At 52.6% G+C, this 20,203-nt stretch overlaps 1 protein-coding gene across 5 annotated transcripts in view; it reads left to right on the forward strand.

The window, feature by feature from the left end:
• The window catches only part of KANSL3 (KAT8 regulatory NSL complex subunit 3), a 32,342-nt gene that overhangs the window by 353 nt on the left and 11,786 nt on the right, over positions 1 to 20,203 (forward strand). For 2 of the 5 annotated variants that reach the window (XM_064472913.1, XM_064472917.1), the window contains exons 2-15: positions 1,093 to 1,263; positions 8,118 to 8,208; positions 8,514 to 8,699; positions 8,845 to 8,976; positions 9,305 to 9,421; positions 10,416 to 10,517; positions 10,664 to 10,735; positions 11,060 to 11,134; positions 12,048 to 12,205; positions 13,140 to 13,203; positions 14,290 to 14,490; positions 14,774 to 14,930; positions 16,265 to 16,342; positions 19,518 to 19,709. In XM_064472913.1, the coding sequence (XP_064328983.1) occupies positions 1,093 to 1,263; positions 8,118 to 8,208; positions 8,514 to 8,699; positions 8,845 to 8,976; positions 9,305 to 9,421; positions 10,416 to 10,517; positions 10,664 to 10,735; positions 11,060 to 11,134; positions 12,048 to 12,205; positions 13,140 to 13,203; positions 14,290 to 14,490; positions 14,774 to 14,930; positions 16,265 to 16,342; positions 19,518 to 19,709 (1,796 nt within the window). The remainder of the gene's footprint in view (positions 1 to 1,092; positions 1,264 to 8,117; positions 8,209 to 8,513; positions 8,700 to 8,844; positions 8,977 to 9,304; positions 9,422 to 10,415; positions 10,518 to 10,663; positions 10,736 to 11,059; positions 11,135 to 12,047; positions 12,206 to 13,139; positions 13,204 to 14,289; positions 14,491 to 14,773; positions 14,931 to 16,264; positions 16,343 to 19,517; positions 19,710 to 20,203) is intronic. The other 3 variants (XM_064472915.1, XM_064472914.1, XM_064472916.1) reach the window with 3 other exon arrangements.

A 20,203-nucleotide genomic window follows, 5' to 3' on the forward strand; every position in this document is an offset into this window, starting at 1 on the left:
GTGGCTGGGGGGGGCTGAGGGGGTCCTGTGGGGCAGGTGGAGGGATTCCGTGGGGCTGAGGGGCCTGTGTGGGGCGGGGAGGGCGTGTTGGGGGGCTGGGAAGTGTCCTGTGGGGCTGAGAAGTGTGTGGGGCGGGTGGGGGAGGCTGGGGGGTTTGTGTGGCGGGGGGGAGGGTTCTGTGGGGCTGAGGGGGCTGTGGGGGGTTGGAGCGGGTCCTGAGGGGCCGGTGGGGTGGGTGGGTGCTGTGAGGCGGCAGTGTTGGGCTGGAGGGTCAGTAAAGGGAGGATGTGGGGCTGGGGGGCCTATTGGCTGGCTGGGGGAGGTCCTGAGTGGCTTAGGAGCCTGTGTACTTAGGGGCAGGTGGGGGTCCTGAGGAGCATGTGGGGGGTGTCCTGTGGGACTGCGGGGCCTACTGGGGGGCTGTGGGGGGTCCTCAGGGGCCTGTGGGGTGGGGAGTTCCTGTGGGGCTGAGGGACCTATGTGGGGCTGTGGGGGGTCCTGTGGGGCAGGTGGGGGGAGAGGAGGGCCTGTGGGGTTTGGGGGACCTGTCGGGAGAGGGGCCTGGGGGAGGTCTTGTGGGGCTGGGGTGCCTGTGAGGGGAGAGTGTGGGACCGGGGGAGCTAGGTTAGGTAGGGAGGGGTCTGTGAGGGGAAAGTGTGGGGTGGGGGGTGACCTGGAGGGTGGTGTGGTTGGGGTGGGAAAGTGTGGGTGGGGGAGACTAGAGCAGGTTTTGGGATCTGCGGGGAGCGGTATGGGCTGTGGGAAGGTGTGGGGGCTGAGTTGGGCTCAGCTCAGCACCTTGGGGGTGGGCTTGGGGCTGGTTTTGCAGCCTTGGGATCGGGGGAGGAAGGGGGGTTGTGGCTGGGCCTCTGTGGTTTGCTTTAGGGTCGGGGTGTGGGGCTGGGCCTGGGGTGAGGGATGGGAGTGCGCTCAGGGTCCCAGCTCAGGGGCTTGGTCTTGGGGTTCAGGCCTGGGCTTGGACCGGGAATAACAAGAAACCTGGTTATGAGGCTCAGTGGACTTTTCATTTTAAAGCACAGCAGACCCCAAGGTGAGCGATCCCCTCCTCTAAAGCGTACTTATTCCTGACAGCGAAGCAGACATCCCCATCGACGTCGAGACCGTGACGCCCACGCCCGTGCCGCTCTATGACAACCAGAAGGCGCGCAGCGTGATGAACGAGTGCGAGCGCCACGTGATGTTCGCTCGCACGGATGCTGACGCCCCTCCGCCGCCGGACGACTGGGAGGAACATGTCAACAGGTAGTGCGGGGATAGCAGAGAAATGGAATTCAGGCACCAAACCACTGCCTGTCGCATGGTGTGGGTTTTGTTTTTGGTGTGACTCAATACGCGGTGACGTTCCTGAACTGAATAATTGTCGTAGTTCAGCCCCAGTCAGCAACTAAAGACCCCGCGGCCGCTCGCTCACTGCCCCCACCCCTGTGGGACGGGGAGAGAATCAGAAGAGCAAAAGCAAAAAAAACCCCAAACTTGTGGGTTGAGATGAGAACAGTTTCATAATTAAAATAATAATTATAATAATGATTATGGTGATAATAACAATAATGATAATATAATAGAAAGGAAAAGGGAAAAAGGAAAAAAAACCCAAACCCACAAACAATCTACTCGATCACCCTGAGTGATCGAGTGATCCCTGTGCTGTGATCGCTGCCTGCCTCCCCTGGCCAGCTCCTCCCAGTGAACAGACTGGGCATGGTGTTCCTGGCCCTTTGGCCGGTGTGAATCGGCTCTCTTGGCTGTGCCCCCTCCCCTCCCGGGTTCCCGTGCCCCCAGCAGAGCCTGGGAGGCTGGAGAAGTCCTTGACTAGTACAAGCACTGCCCAGCAACAGCCAAAACATTGGTGTGTTATCAGCATTGTTTTCATACTAAGTCCAAGCACAGCGCTAGGCCAGCTGCAGGGAAGAAAATTAACTCCATCCCAGCTAAAACCATGACAGTATCCACCCCTTATTCCATATCATTTACATCATGCTCAGGTTCCATGCGATCCAATACAATTTCAATAACCCCTACCTGCCTTCTCATCCTTTAACAGAATATACAGATTTCATTTATCATTCCCCTAGTCTATGGACCACGCCTGTAAAATGTCCATGAGGTGTCCATTGAGTTCATTTAGTCCATGACTTTGGGTTCCATCTGTTGTACGAGTTTTTCAGGGCAGGAGAGATGGTGTGTGGTGTTGGATTGTTGCATGCTGAAGTCGGTCCTTGTTCCATCACTGCTGCACTGTTAGTCCTCATTCTGTCACCACTGCACTTTGCTTCGGTCAATGAAAGTTCATTTTTTTTCTTAATTTGGGAGATTCCCACCATGATACCATTGATATGGCATATAGCAACCATAGCAGTGATGACATACAACATTATGTAGCAATTACCACCCTACCATTCAGTTCACTGGCTGTTTTCACCCAAAATCAAATCCCCTTGAGGCACACACCAGACTCCTCCGTGCTCCCACATCACCCACCAAGTGCACCCAGGTCCTCGAGCAAAAGCAATCCCATGAATGGGTTTGCCTTTACCCAAGACAGGAATAACCCAGACTGTTTTCCCCAGGATACTTTTCACATGCACTACAGGGACTCTGTCCCCTTCCACAGTACGTAAGGGTTCTGCCTGGGCAAGGCCAGCTCTATTGGCAGATCCCCCAGTGCTGACTAACCAGGTGGCTTTTGCTAAATGTGTATCCCAGTGTTTGAACGTCCCACCCCCCCATTGCCCTCTGTAGTCTTTAACAGCCCAGTGAATCGTTCGATTTTCCCAGAGGCTGGTGCGTGACAGGGGGTGTGATATACCCACTCAATGCCGTGCTCTTTGGCCCAGGTGTCTATAGGGTTGTTTTGGAAATGAGTCCCGTTGTCTGACTCCATTCTCTCTGGGGTGCCATGTCGCCTCAGGACTTGTTTTTCCAGACCCAGGAGAGCATTCCGGGCAGTGGCGTGGGGGACAGGAGATGTTTCCAGCCAGCCAGTGGGTGCTTCCACCATTGTAAGCACATGGCGCTTGCCTTGGTGGGTTTGGGGGAGTGTGATATACTCAATTTGCCAGGCCTCCCCATATTTGTATTTCAGCCATCGTCCCCCACACCACAGAGGCTTCACCCGCTTCGCTTGCTTGACTGCAGCGCATGTGTCACATTCGTGGATAACCTGCGCAATAACGTTCCTACTCGAGCCCGCTGGGTGATCAGTGCAACCCATTTACTCCACGTAGCATCAGTTGCGTGGCGTGTGGAGGGGATGTTTCCTTTGAACATCCAGCCCAGCACTGGAGTTGGGGTGCCAGGAGCAGCTGTGCCTCAGTACCAACCACTTCTGAAGCAGCTCAAACCCCTTCATATGCTGCCAGTATCTCTTTTTCAGTTGGAGTATAGCGGGCTTCGGACCCTCTGTATCCCCGACTCCAAAACCCTAGGGGTCGACCCCGGGTCTCCCCTGGTGCCTTCTGCCAGAGGCTCCAGGTAGGGCCATTCTCCCCGGCTGCGGTGTAGAGCACATTTTTTACATCTTGTCCTGCCCGGACTGGCCCAAGAGCTACTGCATGAACTATTTCCCGTTTAATCTGTTCAAAGGCTTGTCGTTGCTCAGGGCCCCATTTGAAATCATTCATCTTCCAGGTCACTTGGCAGAGAGGGCTTATGATCAGACTGTAGTGTGGAATATGCGTTCTCCAAAAACCCACAATGCCCAAAAAAGCTTGTGTTTCCTTTTTGCTAGTTGGTGGAGACATGGCTGTTATTTTGTTGACCACATCCATGGGGATCTGACGATGACCATCTTGCCATTTTATTCCTAAGAACTGGATCTCTTGTGCAGGTCCCTTCACCTTACTTTGTTTTATGGCAAAACTGGCCTTCAGAAGGATTTGGACAATTTTCTTCCCTTTCTCAAAAACATCTGCTGTATTGCCCCACACGATGATGTCATCAATGTATTGTAGGTGTTCAGGAGCTTCACGTTGTTCCAAAGCATTATGGATCCGTCCATGGCAAATGGTAGGGCTGTGTTTCCACCCCTGGGGCAGTCAATTCCAGGTATACTGGACGCCCCTCCATGTGAAAGCAAACTGTGGCCTGCACTCTGCTGCCAGAGGGATTGAGAAGAATGCATTAGCGATATCAGTTGTGGCATACCACTTGGCCGCCTTTGACTCCAGTTCGTATTGAAGCTCTAGCATGTCTGGCACAGCAGCACTCAACGGTGGAGTGACTTCATTCAGGCGACGATAGTCTACTGTTAGCCTCCACTCTCTGTTGGATTTCCGCACTGGCTGTATGGGACTGTTAAAGGGTGAGTGGGTCTTACTGATCACTCCTTGGCTCCTCAGTTGGTGAATGAGCCCATGGATGGGGATCAGAGAGTCTCTGTTGGTGCGATATTGCCGCCGGTGCACTGCTGTGGTGGCGATCGGCACCTGTTTTTCTTTGACCCTCAGCAACTCCACAACAGAAGGGTCCTTCGAGAGGCCAGGCAAGGTAGACAGCTGTTTAATTCTCTCTGTCTCCCAGGCAGCTACACCAAAAGCCCACCTGTACCCTTTTGGGTCCTTGAAATACCCTCTCCTGAGACAGTCTATGCCAAGGATGCACGGAGCCTCGGGGCCAGTCACAATGGGGTGCTTCTGCCACTCATTGCCAGTGAGGCTCACTTCGGCCTCCAATACAGTCAGCTCTTGGGATCCCCCTGTCACTCCAGCAGTGCTGATGGGCTCTGCCCCTATAGAGTTTGATGGCATTAAGGTGCACTGTGCGCCGGTGTCCACTAAAGCTTTATACTCCCGTGGGTCGGACGTGCCAGGCCATCGGATCCACACAGTCCAGCAAGCCCAGTTATCCCTTTCCTCCACCCGGCTGGAGGCAGGGCCCCTCTAGTCCTGGTCATAGTATTTGTCACTCCCTGTAAATACGAATCACAGGTGTCTCTATTAGGTTCAGAAATAAAATCAGTGCTTCTACTTCTGTCTGGGGAATTGCTTACTAGAAACTGGAGCAGCAGCTTTCCTGGAAGAACCTCCCCGAGTGATTGTTTTCCCTTGCAGCTCACGTACCCATGCCTCTAGGGTCGAGGTACGTTTTCCATCGCACTTGCTCATGGCCTCTCCGTGGTCACGCAGGTAAAACCATAGCGTGGCCTATATCCTTTCCCTTGAGCAAAGGGGCACATAGTCCTGATGGCTGAGATACTGGTCCCTACTGGTGGGGAGTAGGACATATCTTCTTTGTGTTGCTGAACCACCCAGGACAGTTTCTCCACAGCCGAGACGAGGGAGGAAGAGAAATTTGCTTTGTAATCCCAGTGTCTATCAATCACCTCCACCACTGTTGGTGCCTCATCGTCTTTCCAGGCCATCACTGCCAATGAGTTTGCATACGAGGATGGTGCGCTCTGTACAAACTTCCGCCACGTGCGTCGCGTGCACTGGGCTTCATCTGGATCTCTGGATGACTATTGATCATCCAGGTCACCATAAATCACCTCAAGCATGGCTAGTTCCCTCAGGTCCTGGATACATTTCTCTGTGGTCATCCATTTTCCTAGGCGATATACAATATCTTCCTTGAAGGGATACCTTTCCTTCACTCCGGACAGGAGTCGCTTCCAGAGGCTGAGGGCTTGTGTCCCTTTTCCAATTGCTTTGTCAATGCCCCCGTTCCTAGAGAGGGATCCCAGTTGCTTGGCTTCCTTCCCCTCTAATTCCAGGGTACTGGCCCTGTTATCCCAGCATCGGAGCAGCCAGGTGACAATGTGCTCACCTGAACGACGGCCGAAATATTGTGCATATCTTGCAGCTCACTCAAGGATAGGGGTTGGGTGGTTTCCGTTTCTGGTATGAGTTCTTCTTCCTCCTCCTCTCCTTGTGATGGCCCTGCTCTTCCATCATCTCTTTCTAAACGGGTTGATTTTCTCTTCCAGGATTTCTTCTTGATTCTAGGGGCGACTGATACTGGCACGGGTTGGTCCTCTGATTTATCTGCAATGCTTGTCACCGGGGTTGGAGTAGCTGCAGTGTCTGTTATGGGGGTTTGAGTGGCTGCAGTGCTGCTCGCTTTCCTTGTCTTTGTCTTTTTAGATCCAGAGGCCCTCTCTTCCCCTTGGGGGCACTGGATAGTGTTAAACAGGGCTCAACAGGCGTGGGCCAGGCCCCAGCGCATTGCAGTGATTTGTATCTCTCTGGGATTGCCAGGGTAACAACATACTTCCTCCAAATATTCTACTAATTTCTCAGGATTCTGCACTTGTTCAGGGCTGAAGTCCCACGACACTGGGGGTGCCCACCGTCTTAGGCATTTGCCCACACTATCCCACATACCCTGCCATGCATAGCTATCGAGCCTTGGGCTAGATCTCTGGATGATGTTCTTAAATTGCTTATTAACCTTAGACAGACCTGAAATGGTCTGCCAAAGCAATACCGACAGATATATCTTAACTACCCAAGGATGTTCAGGATACTGAAAAGTTGTTGTAATGAAGGAGGAGGCATCATAGAAGATGGTAGCTACGGTGCTGTTCTGCATTTCCTCCATAAAAAAAACTCTTAGAGGAGGAGGAGGAGGTATAATTGCTAATTGTCTCTGTGAGGTGGTACCCGACCTACAGTAATGGCTTCAATATAAACTTCAAATACCAAATAAAACTCAAGGTCAATGTTTTTAAAACAGCTCTCCCAGACAAAACATCACTAATCACTGCAGAGCACAGCAGGCCACAAAAGCCAACACCGATCTTTAACAGACACAGCAAATACAAGAGCACGGTGCAGATCGGATAAACTAATACTGAGAACAGAGTCTATGCTGTGACCAGCAACTGTTATTATCTCAACCCTTCATGCCCCACGTTGGGTGCCAAAAAGGACTGTCGTAGTTCAGCCCCAGTCAGCAACTAAAGACCCCGCGGCCGCTTGCTCACTGCCCCCACCCCTGTGGGACAGGGGAGAGAATCGGAAGAGCAAAAGCAAAAAAAACCCCAAACTTGTGGGTTGGGATAAGAACAGTTTCATAATTAAAATAACAATTATAATAATGATTATGGTGATAATAACAATAATGATAATATAATAGAAAGGAAAAGGGAAAAAGGAAAAAAACCCAAACCCACAAACAATCTACTCGATCACCCTGAGTGATCGAGTGATCCCTGTGCTGTGATCGCTGCCTGCCTCCCCTGGCCAGCTCCTCCCAGTGAACAGACTGGGCATGGTGTTCCTGGCCCTTTGGCCGGTGTGAATCGGCTCTCTTGGCTGTGCCCCCTCCCCTCCCGGGTTCCCGTGCCCCCAGCAGAGCCTGGGAGGCTGGAGAAGTCCTTGACTAGTACAAGCACTGCCCAGCAACAGCCAAAACATCGGTGTGTTATCAGCATTGTTTTCATACTAAGTCCAAGCACAGCGCTAGGCCAGCTGCAGGGAAGAAAATTAACTCCATCCCAGCTAAAACCATGACAATAATGTTCAAAGAAAATGAACTCTCCTGTCCAAATTCCTTGTCTGCCTGCTGTAAAAGTTGACAAATTTAATGGTAAAGGCTGGCCCAGCTGTTGAATCACTCCCACATGCTTCATGTGAAGCTCTCTCCTCTGTTCGGAAGAGGCTGCGACAGCGAGTCGTTAGATTGACCCTCAACTCAGCCATATTCCAATGTCAAATTAACAATGAAGCTACGCAGTAATGCCACCCTGTTAAAAACTCTCCTGGTAACTGTAGTCAATTCCGTTCACGGTCTTGACGTTACAAGGAATGGAGGTTCTTCTGGACAGTATGCTTGAGAAATGGGATAACATTTGCTAAAAGGAGTGATTATTTTGGGCTCACTGCTTCTGCTGTTACTCTTGCCTTTCTGATGCTTGGGTGTTCACCGATGCACCCTAGTGATATTTAAAACCTGGTGTTTTTTACTGAACCATCCTCTAATTTAAATCCCTAGTGGCCAAACTCGCTTTGGCCATAGCCGTAAATCAGTTCTGGAGGCTGCAGCCGCAGCCGATGCCCGGCTGTGCTGCCGGCTGCCTCGGGGAGCGGGCCACAGCTCGCAGGACCTGGCTCTCCGTGTAACAGCGACCTACCTTACCTCTCTGGTTTTCCTGACAGGACGGGTTGGACAATGGCCCAGAACAAGCTATTTAATAAGATCCACAAAGCGCTGCAGTCTGACAGGCTGGCTCGCTTGGCTAACGAAGGGGTAAGGCCTTTTACTATTTCACTTTCCAGCAGCAGAGTTGCTGCATGTGTGTTTTTATCAGTCCTTCCTAGCAAAGACCGATTGAGTCAAGATTAAAATCTTGGCCTTTGGGTTGTGTAGCCTTAAAAACCAGGCATCTCTTGGCTTGTTTGGGTATGATTTTGTCCTTACTGTGAGGCTGTTTGTCTTTGCCTGCTGCCAGAGGACATTGGGCTGCCTGAGCTGATACTTTCCTGGGGCTTGGGATGCACGTGGCATGCTTGATTTTTCCCCTGACTGTGTCTTTTTAATTTCCTGGTTTTTAGGCTTGCAACGAGCCAGTCCTGAGGAGGATAGCGGTGGACAAGTGTGCTCGGAGGGTCCGCCAAGCTCTGGCTAGTGTGAACTGGGACACCAAACTGATCCAGTGGCTTCACACGACGTTAGTGGAAACCCTCAGTTTGCCAGTGCTGGCTGCTTACTTGGATGCTCTGCAAACGCTTAAAGGAAAGGTGATAAAAGCAGTGAAAGACTTTGCTATCACATATAATGCTCTCCCTTCATAAAGCTCATTAGAGGAAGCTGATGGAGTTTCTATCCTTTCTCTTTGGAACGGCTGTGTGCGTTTTCTCAGTCCCTTCTGGCCTGTGGTTTCAGATCCCCACCCTGATCGACAGGATGCTGCTCTCCTCTACCGCGAAGACAGGGGCAGCAGGTGCTGAGGCCCTGTCTCTGCTGCTGAAGAGACCCTGGGACCCAGCAGTGGGTGTCTTGTCGCATAATAAACCCGTGAGTACCTCTCAGGGCTTGGAGGGAGCGAGAGGCTGGTCTCATGTGAGCTCTATTCTTCCCATCCTTCTGCTGTCCTCTTCCTTCCACCTCTGACTTGCTTCCTGGGCTCCTTTTCATCCTGCTTTAGACTTGCTCAGTGAGGGGGGGGTCCTCCTGTTGGACACGTTCCCCCTGTGCTATGCTGAGGTAGCTTTAACCGGAGCAAACGCAATCAATTAATGAGCTATGCAAGATCCTTCCTGCTTCGTTGTGCAGGCCAGGCTGGGCAGCGAGGCCTCGAGCAGGGAGGTTGCTTTCTCTTACATGTCTCTTGTTGAACTTGCAGAGCAAACTGCCTGGTTCCCCCCTCATCCTGATTGCTTCCTCTGGACCCTCCAACTCCATGTTCCCCACTTCTCGACGGCACCGATTCTGGCAGTCGCAGCTTTCCTGCTTGGGAAAGGTTGGTATGGTTGGTTTTGAAAGGAGGGAAGTTCAAACTAGCAGCTGTGTTAGGCTGCAGCTGCTGAGCTTGTTTTTATAAGGCTTCAGTGCACCAGAATACTTCCTTCTGCTGAAAGCAGAGGCTGACATCCGCCATCTGCAGTGTCTACTGTTTGAGACACTGCACAGGGAATGAAGTTGCCAAAATCCGATGCATTTTGGGTCTCTTGCTGACCAAAGTCATCCACCTTCAGCAGTTTAGATTGTATCGTTACTGTTACTAAGGCTTGATAGAGCACAAGTGTGCTGGGGGGCGGCTGAGGGAGCTGGGGGGGTTTAGCCTGGAGAAGGGGGGGCTGAGGGGAGCCCTTCTCGCTCTCTGCAGCTGCCTGAGAGGGGCTGGAGTGAGGGGGGGGCTGGTCTCTGCTCCCAAGTCACCAGGGACAGGACGAGAGGAGCCTCAGGCTGCGTCAGGGGAGGTTTAGGTTGGAGATGAGGGAAAATGCCTTCCCTGCCAGAGGGGTCAGGCCCTGGCACAGGCTGCCCAGGGAGGTGGGGGAGTCACCGTCCCTGGGGGGGTTCAAACACCGCGTAGACGTGGCACTTGGGGACATGGTTTAGGAGACAGGGTAGTGTTGGGTCGATGGTTGGCCTTGATGATCCTAGAGGTCTTTTCCAACCTTAATGATTCTGTGAGTCTTCTGGTAGGAAGGGGTTGCAGGAGAGAGACTACAGGTCACCGTAGTCCTCTGCCTGGATACAGAGCCGCTCACACGCCTCCTAGTGTGGTAGATATACTGGGTGTGTAGGAGCGAGGTGAGTAGCAGAGGATGTCTCTGTGGGGAATTCTCTATTTCCTCTGTTTTTAGTAGCTAGAAGTGAATCTTGGGGGAAAGAGGGAGAGAGAAAGCACAAGTTCACGCATAAACTGGATTCAGTCCGTGCTAATTGTCAGTACCTGTTGTCCCCAGTAATGCCTTTGTTATTTATCAACCTTTCATTTCAAACCGCAGGTCATTCCCATCGCCACCCACCTCTTGAACAACGGCAGCGGGGTGGGAGTGTTGCAGTGTCTTGAACACATGATAGGGGCGGTGAGGGGCAAAGTGGCGGAGGTAAGGAAGAGCGGTGAGCGTATCGGGGCGCCTTTGCTGCTCCCTTCGAACTGTTCACCTTGTCTGTAGGTGCTGTGCCCCTCCAGCGCATCGTCCCTTTGTCTGTCCCTCTCCTCCATCCATGTCTTTTTTTTTCTCTCCTGTAGATTCACAACCACTTCTCCCACAAGCCGATCATCCTGATCGGGTGGAACACAGGTGCCTTGGTGGCTTGTCACGTAAGTACCCGATTCCTTGGCATCCTCTCGGAGCCCACTTGACAGCTTCAATTCAGAGTTAGATTTGAATTACTGTTGTGTTTAAGGCTCTGCAGGGTGGTTCTTGTCCCTCTTCTCTTTCCAAGGCCTGACTTTGAGACAGACATCCTTTCTGGATGTGGGGGCATAAGCAATTTGTGTCATTCAGTGTATTTTTTTCCCCCACAACAAAGCAAGTTCTAAACATGGATAATATTTCTGTGCCTGACAGGAGCTTGGCAAAGCAGCCTTCGCACCCTCGATGCCCTGACAGTGAGGACGCTGACTGTTGCTTTTTCTACCCAGGTTTCAGTGATGGAGTATGTCACTGCGGTTGTGTGCCTTGGATTCCCGCTGCTCACCGTTGATGGCCCCAGAGGGGTAAGGACCAAAAGGAGGTGGAGCCGTTTAAAGAACTGTACTTCTTTTTTAAAATGTCCCTAGATTGTTTCATGGAATTGGGCTTGGAAGTGCAGTGATAATTGGAAGATTTTTTTTGAGGAATGTCTGTGATATCTTCATTTGGAGGAGGTGTTCCCACCAGGCGGGACTGTTGCATTCACAGTAGGATTCATGATGTGGTAGCTGGTGTGAGAAGTCTGTTTCTTGTCTCTGCTCTTGCAGCTCCTTCCTGGCGTCTTACGTGCAGGTCACTTACTGTGTCATTTGGCAGCAGAGATGACAACTTGGGTTGATCCACATGGAGCCCAAATGGCTCCTTTATTAGCTGACCAGCGCGTGGCTGGGTTGGGAGTGATTATGGTCGTGCTAATGAAATGGCTCATTCTCAGGGTAGTGGAAATCTGTCTCATGCCTGAATAAAAGGCACTTGCTGGAGCACTGTGCAGCTCTCAAGCAGAGTTTTCTTCAGGACTCGGTGCAGCTGTGTAAGCCCCATCGGGAGCTCACCCCAGGAAGCTTTGCTGTTGGTGCTTCTTCAGCCTTACGCTGGGTTTGTGCGGCAAAAGCTTGGAGGGAGGAAAATGCAGTGAAATAGGGTTTCTGAGAGGGAGGGCATCAGTCTCAGTTATTAATGAGTAACAGCACTATGTACTCATTCAGCTTTTGAGTCAGTCTTTGTCATGAGATGATTAACCAAACTGCACAATTCATGCTTCCCTCCTTTCAGGACGCAGGTGGTACGTACTGGGGTTGCACCTGAAGTGCTGTCTGCCCCTGTGGCACATGCCTTTTGTTTTTGGAAATCCTCATCTAATTCAGAAAGGTGTTCGGCTCCAAAGACTCCATGTCCTGGATCAGTCCTTCCAGATTACAGTTCCCCTTGCTCTTGCAGGATGTTGATGACCCCCTCCTGGAGATGAAGACCCCTGTCCTCTTTGTGATCGGTCAGAATTCCCTGCAGTGCAACATTGAAGCGATGGAAGATTTCCGGGAGAAAATACGAGCTGATAACAGCATGGTGGTGGTGGGAGGAGCAGATGACAATCTCAGGTAATGATCTGCGAGATGGACACTCTCTTCCCAGGAGCACTGGGCAAGATCCGAGTGTGCTGCATACAAAAAAACCCCAGAAAATACCCAAATTTGATACCGAAACTTGATGGGAACTGCATAAAACTGTTCCATCAGTGTCAGCTTTGTTATTCCAAACCTGGTACGCTGGATAAAGGGTTGGTTTTCTGTGATAAATCTGCATCGTTTCTCCCAGTGGTACGTTAAAGATCCATGGTTCAGTGTGGTACAACTGTAGAGCAAGTATTTGCTTTTTCATGTCACCCCTGGCTCTGGAATATGTAACTTTTGGAGGCTGTGCACAGAGTTGGGGTAAGGGAGGCTCTAAAAGCCTCGCAGGAGGCAAGAAGCTCTTAAGGTTTCAGTAAACTTCGGAACTTGTTCTCCTTGTCAGGCTTGTGTGTGTTTGGAATAACACCACCAAAAACCCGAGCAAGTTGTGTATGAGAGTAGGGTTGGCCTGGTGCTAGAGCTGGGCCCAGTAGCGCAGACGAGGTTTTGGAGTGTCATATAAGTCAGAAATCTATAGTAGGGACAACCAGTAAAGGAGAGGAAAGAAAGAAACGTAAAACTCACATACTGGGCCTGAAGACAGAGCTCTGAAGGAAAGGAGACATTCTATTTGCATTGCCAAGTGCTTCAGGATGCTGGGCCTTTTTCCTCAGTCATCGAAGTTTGTCTCAGAACAAATGATGAATCTCATCTTTCCAGCAGACGGTGCTCTTGAGTTGAGAGCCTTCGGAGCTGGCTCTTACCTTACTCTGTGACTAACCCGGTAAGGGAGTGAGCTTGTTGTCGCTTGCATCTTACTCTCAGGTGAAGAATGATGTTGCTAGCATGAAAGTGGAGAACCAAACGTGTGTTGACTTCCATGTGTTTTGTGGTGGTTTTTTTTTTTTGTTTGTTTTAATAGGATAAGCAAAGCCAAAAAGAAGTCAGAAGGCCTGACCCAGAGTATGGTGGACAGGTGCATCCAGGTAACCACAGAAATCTTCCTTTTACACCTCATATCTATAAAAATAACCTGTGCTGAAATGTCTCTGTGACCACAAGTTATAACCTTACTGACAGGATCGGTTGGATGAAGGTAATCTGTCTCCTGAGTGGGATTTTGAAGTGGCTGTCTCCTTTTAGGAGGAGAGATGTGAGCTTCCTGGTAGTGCACCTCAAACAAAGGGCAGTTTTCTAAGTCTTCCAGTACATCTGCCTGGGGAAGCAAGCAGTACTTCTGGGATCATTGGAGAAACCATCTTTTTTCTATCCCATGTGTCAGAAGTCAGTGGAGTATGAGCTTTAATGAGAAAGCCAAGGCCTATCTGTATCCATCTGGCCAGCAGGAGCCGGGCAGGGATGGGGCCCCTGTGCTCGGCACTGGGGAGGCCCCACCTCGAATGCTGGGCTCAGGTTTGGGCCCCTCGGGACAAGAAGGGCCTGGAGGGGCTGGAGCGTGTCCAGAGAAGGGCAGCGGGGCTGGGGCAGGGTCTGGAGCACAAGTGTTCTGGGGGGCGGCTGAGGGGGCTGGGGGGGTTTAGCCTGGAGAAGGGGGGGCTGAGGGGAGCCCTTCTCGCTCTCTGCAGCTGCCTGAGAGGGGCTGGAGTGAGGGGGGGGTCGGTCTCTGCTCCCAAGGCACCAGTGACAGGGCGAGAGGGAACGGCCTCAGGCTGCGTCAGGGGAGGTTTAGGTTGGAGATGAGGGAAAATGTCTTCCCTGCCAGAGCGGTCAGGCCCTGGCACAGGCTGCCCTGAGAGGTGGGGGAGTCACCGTCCCTGGGGGGGTTCAAACAACATGCAGACATGGCACGTCAGGGCATGGTTTAGGAGGCCTGGGGGGGTTGGGTTGACGGTTGGCCTTGATGACCCTAGAGGTCTTTTCCAACCTTAATGATTCTATGACTCTATTCTAAGGTTTTATGTTTTCTTTTTGCGGGATATTAAACCTGGAGAGCCTTATCCATTTTTGTGTTTGGGAATCTTTCATTCGATTTTTCTCTCAAGCTGTGAAGATCAGTTGTTAAGGGATCTCTGCACTCCACTTAGCCTAACTATTTGTTTCATCCTTCCTAGGATGAAATAGCTGACTTCTTGACTGGAGTCCTCACCCGAGCGGAGAGCCACTCAGGCTCCGATCCCCGTGACCTGGATGCTGAGAAGAAGAAGAAGCCCCGTGACTCGACCAGGAGGGATCTGTCGTTTGACTTGCCAGAAAGAACGAGCAGGCCCACCTCACCGGCCGCCAAAGTGCCTGCCTCGCCTTCGGGCTCGGAGGTGGGGTTTTTCTCTGAGATACTTTGAGCTGTGGAAGGCTGAGATTGTGTAAAGAGATGCTTTTGTTTGCTGAAATGTGTGGTGAGAGACTTGGTTAGTGTTGGAAGAGGGAGGTGAGAGGGTACGGAGGGACTAAAGGGTTGCATTGGGGCAAACGAACCTTTGCAAATATATCTGCCCCAGCAAAAGGATGCACGTTCTTGCCTGTGTGCTGCTACGCTCAGGGTTACGGCTGCCTCTTAGGGAAATGAGGGGGTAAGAGGTGTACCTTCTCTCTGAGCAGGACTTATCCAGCGTCTCCAGCAGCCCCACTTCAAGCCCCAAGACTAAAATGGCTGCTGTGTCCTCCATCCAGAAGCCCAGCCCGATCGGCACCACGCAGCTGCTGAAGAGGCAGGTGCAGAGGACGGACACCGTCCTGACGCACAAGCAGGCACAAGGTAATGCCCCGTAGCTTTCCCACCCTTTTCCCCCTTGGCATCTGGATTTTTGGTCTTTATCTGCCCTGACGTGTGTAGGTTTTTGTTTTCTGAGTCCTGTCTTGAATTCCGAGCTCCCTGTGGCGGCTTTCTCTACTGCTCGGTCCCCTGTCGCTGTCATCCAAAGGCTGCAGCCTGTAGGGTTGAAATTAGGTTGGAAATGGTGTTTCCGCAGCTTGCAGAGCCTTGCTCTGGTTTTCACTTGCTCTGGCTGACCAATCGCCACGTAGCTGTACTCCTCATTCTTTTTTCAAGTGTAAGCCCCTTGACTGGTGTCTCATATCCTTGAAGGCTGCTTGGGAGGGAGACTCAAGGTACTCAGGAGGTGATTGAGGCTATTGAATTGTGACTGAAACAGCGGGGCTTGGGTAATTACCGAGTCATCTTGCATCAAATGGCAGTGGAAAATCTGCTCTGAATAAGAAACCAGCTTGAGCTGTGGGGGTTTTTTTTGTCCTCTTAGATGCTGATTAAAAACCTTATGGTGCAGCTTCCCTCTGATCATGAACACTGAGTGTAGATAATGGTTTTGTTGATGATCCCTTCTGGCAAATATCAGCGGCACCTGGGGCACAGTTCTCCATCCTCCCTCCTCTCCTTATTTCTTTGCTCAAGACAGACCTGAACAGGCTTGCTGTTGTCTCCTGCAACAGTGTGACCCTCCACGTTCTCTAAAGTCTTTCTCTGACTCAGGGAGGGAGGCTGAAGCTTGGATCTGCCTTAATTTCTCAGACCACCGACTAAAGAAATCTATTCCTTCATTGCAGTTGAGGGAGGAAGTTTCTAGATAGCACGCAGGAGGAGGGTCAGTGGAGTGGGGTGTGTGGTGGCCGCCTTGTTTTTGTCAGGAGTGCTGCTGCAGTGTGGCTTCTGGCCTGCGTTTTGTGGCCGTAGCTGTTCAGGGATGTGCTGGCTGACGTCTCCCAGCTGCTCTCAGCTTCTTGGTGCAACTGCCTGGTTAAGCTAGCTGTGCCTCTCACAGCCAAGCCTGTTCTCGGTTCCCTGGGCGCCGGACCTTTTCCTGACGGCTGTGGGGCTGGAGAGGGCTCGTGCTGTTGGGGCATGCTCTCTGTGAGGGCTGGGATGGTGCCCCTTCTAGTGTCGGATGTGCTACGCTGCCGTCCGGAGAGGAGGTCGGTGTGTCTCCGTTGTGGCTGGATGAGTCCTGTCCAGAGCTCTCTGCCTGCCTGCCTGCTCCGAGGTCTCTGTCTGTGGGTCGCAGTGGTGTCCCTGGAGTTCCCTGTCCCCCTGCAGAGCCGGGCTGTGATACTGTAATTCTCTCTCATTCATTTCAGCTCAGTTTGCTGCTTTTCTGAAACAAAACATGCTGGTGAGGAAAGCTCTTCCTCCTGGCACCTCTTCATGTCTCTTTGGTGAGTATCTCCTCACTTCTCGCTGTCTCTCTCTCTGTCTCCCTCCTTCTCTCTGTCTCTGGTACCTTCTTTCATCGTCTTCCTCTTCCCTTGCATTGGTTTGGGGATGTGGCCCAACGTGTCCCTTTGTCCCCCTGCTTTTTGCTTTCTCATTGCTATATTTGAAGCTAAAGCAAATGGCTAGCTGAGAGCATTAACTTTTCCTGAGCTCTTCCCCTTCCCCTGCTCTGGTGGGTAAATAGTGCTCTTCGAGCCGTGTAGTCTGGCAGCCGGTTTGCTCTGATGGACTAAAACTTTGTAGACGACGTGGTGGCTTTTTGTGATCATGAGTTTAGCCCTTTCCTGTGCCAGGGCTGAGAAGGGGATGTGGACTCCAGCCTGAGAGACTGTCTGTGTTGGGGGAGCATCACAAACACGTGGAGCAGCGAAGGGGCTGTCAGTGGGAGCAGAAATGAGGGAGTGCCGAGTGACTTGGAAGGGGCAGATGTAGACATGTGGAGCAGCGTTTCTTGGCCAGAGAGAGTTAGAGGAGAGCAGAGGGGTCAGGGAGAGGGATGGCTTTGACAAAACGATGATGTAGTGGGAGAGGGGTGCTGTCTGGACCAGGAGATGGGCAGAGGTGAGCAGTCCCTAGTCCTGTGGTCTCTCGCGTTGGGTGCTGGAGCATGCAGAGAGGTGGCCCTCAGTCTGCGCGGTGCTCTGAGGGTTAGGGATCGATGGGCGAGATCCACAGCATATCTAAAGACACGTTTTGCCATCTCAGATGGCAGTGACGCTGTGGATATGGTATTAGGAGTGGAAAAGAGTTTGAAATCCAAGGCTTCGTGAGGCTGCAGCGTCATTACGTGCGCTGTCGCTGTCAGTTCTCCATTCAGGTGGCCCCAGGGTGCTGAGAGCATCGACGTGAATGAGAGCTGCCCTCTGCAGCACCCCGAATGCCAGTACCTTTAACTCAGCGAGGCAAGCACTGGATGCAGAGGAGCTGGTGCTGTTTTGGCACGTTGTATGGAGACTCTTAAGATACAGGCTCCCTGCTTGCCCTGAGCACGCTCGGGCTGTAGTCCAAGCTGCATGTATACAGCTGTGGTAACAACCTCCTGAGGCAAGTATTGGCCCGAGCCGGTTGTTTTAAAGGTTTCTTTCTCCCTTGAGCCTTGTTTTATGCTCTCCCCTGTGCGATGAGATTAGCCTCGGAGCACACATGGAGCCCTGCACTTACCCGATGTCCTCCCACCCAGCGTCTGCTGGGAAAAGAAACTGCAGTGGGTGTTACCCCACTGGTGGGGAGATGTGGAGAGGCTGGCACCAGCCTGCCCTGCCCTTTGATAAGATCCAAAGCCGATTAAGATCTCTGGGCTCGTTACTGTGTTGCCTTGGCTACTTGAGCCATGAGGTCGGGAGCTGAGGCACACGCGTTGGGAGCGTTCGCTGCTGTTTTGGGAGCGGGGTGCTCTTCCCGAACACGCAGCCGGCTCTTCGCGGTGGGGGTCCGCGTGCCCCTGCGCGAGCAGAAGGCGGCTCCGCTCTCGTGCGGTGGGGACACAGAGGGATGTTGGGTCACTGTTCGCCGATGCTTTGAGGGGCACCTAACGCCACTTGCCTGTGCATGAGCCGTTTCACTGTCCTTGCTTGGCTGGTGGCACTTTGCGGGGGGAGCTTTGGTGCCTGCAGTTTGTGCACGCCTGATGAGGTCTTTCCGGACGGCGACTTGGACGATGCATGTTTGCAGGTGGGCGGGAGGCACGGGAGCGTTGCACGAGTTAACATGCTCAAGCCACGAGTCCGGCCATCGATAGCAGCACAGCAAGCTTTGCGCTTGTCCTGGGGCCCTGAGCGGCCCCGGAACGATGGAGTCACCTGACATTTAGGGATTTGGCTGCGGTTTTGTCCTACACCCGCAGTTCAGCGGTATGCAGGTGGAGCGTATATATATACATACGCACATCTATATCAACTTTATATAATATATCCATATCTAGATGGCTTTATTTATATACCTCTTGGCCTCTCGGCTGTTGAGTACACGGCTTTGATGCCCAGGACCAGCTGCAAAGGGGGGGTGAGCTGGCTCAGCAGCGGCCTGCAGAAGCTCTTGATGGAGAGGGCTCTCCATAGTTCTGAGCGAGGGCATTTCCCCCTTGCCGCAGATCACAGCAGCACTCAGGCACAGCGGCAGCTGCATTTCTGAGCGCTGCCAGACTGCGAACACCACAGCGGGAGGCAGACCTGTGCCCTCATTTCGACCCAGTCCACCAGTGTTTCAGGCTGGGGCCGGATGATCGTACACCAGCGGTGGGAGACGTGCTGAGAATGGATGGGCAGGAGGCGGCAGCTCCTGATCCGGGCTGCCCAGAGGCTCTTGTTGTGGGTCCTCTGTGCTTTTTCGGATAGCCCTGGCCCCGGCAAGCTTGTGCTCTAGGCAGGACAAAACGGATGTGACGGGTCAAGGACGTGGCAGCAAAACGAGCCGTTGGTGCGGAAGAGAAGTCAGCTCGCAGCTTCTATCTAGTGCCGAGCAGCACAGGGTATATGGGGGCTTGGCTTTGCTGCAGCTCCTTTTGTGCTCACGGCTGCTTCGCTTAGTGCCTCTGAGAAACCTGTATGCTTCAGCCCAGCTCCTGGAGGGCCGGCTACGAGCGCTGGAAGGGATGCGCCGAACGACAGGCGTGCAAATACCTGTGCTGGTGTGTCGGAGGAGCAGGCGAGCTGAGCTCTAATCCCAGCACTGGCAGCGTGCCTGCACCAGCTCTGCAAGTCTCTGGACGCTCCCCTCACCTGGAAATTAGGGATGTTGGAGGGGCCGGGATTGATTTTGCCACACTTTGAAATGAAAAGCGTTTATGTGGAGGTGTCTTACCACTGTAGGCATCCCTTTTTCTTTGCTGCAGAGGCAAGAAAGACTTTATATGCTGGCCTGCCTTAGCCTGTGAGTAGCTTAAGCTAAGTTGTGGCCTTAAGACAGCAGCTTTAGGGCACGTGGAAGTCAGCCTAGGTGGTGAAAAGGAGAAGCGTGGGTTCCTGGTGCATGGGAGATGGGTAAGGCTGGCATGGAGGGAGCTGTGGAAGTGTGCATGGGCATGTGTCCCTTCTCCACACCTTGGTGCGCACAGTGGAGCAGCGCTGACCTGGAGGGATCGGCCATCAGTTTTCAAAAAGCTACTTCTCTGTCCCCTAGTTCCAGTCTCCTCAGAGCACTCGGAAGGGGCTGAGAAAGATGATGTGCGTATGCAGCTGAAGAGGCATCAGACCCCCAGCCCGACCCAGTGCACCAAATCCTCCAAACGAGCCAAAATCAAGGTGACCATTGTCTCTCACGGAGATGCTGCTGGCGTGGGGAACGGAGCACCCCTCACCACCCAGGCAGAAAGTGAGTTGCGATTGCATAGCTGCTTTTTAACCGGAGAGCGGGGTCGTGGCTGTGCCCAGACCCGCTCCTCTGGGGCACGGCGTGGGGAGGGGAGGGGAGCTGCGATTTTTGTTATTTTTGGAGGAGTTAGCTGCAGAAAACAGACGGAGGCTCAAGGTGTGAGTGACTTGGGGATAACTGGGGAAGCGTGGGGGCTGACAACACGTAGGAGCGTGGCAGGAGCCTCTGTTTTCCGTAGCAGTTGGAATTGAAGGCTCCAGTGAAACGCTCAACTGCAGCCTTTTGAGCTGCGAGGTGAATTTTACACCTTCCTCTGAGGCATCGAGCTGCTGCTGGAAGCAGGGTGCCGGTCCTGGTGGACCCCTTGCTCCAAGTAGGTCGTGCACACCTCCGGTTCTGCTTCCCGCTCCTGCGACTCCTGCGTGAAGCTCTCACCTGGGACGTGCTCCTGCTTTAGGGATGACGGCGATGTTCCTCCCTCTGGAAGGCCTTTG

This window comes from Phalacrocorax carbo, chromosome 24 (assembly GCF_963921805.1).
Source record: "Phalacrocorax carbo chromosome 24, bPhaCar2.1, whole genome shotgun sequence".
Lineage (NCBI taxonomy): Eukaryota > Metazoa > Chordata > Aves > Suliformes > Phalacrocoracidae > Phalacrocorax > Phalacrocorax carbo.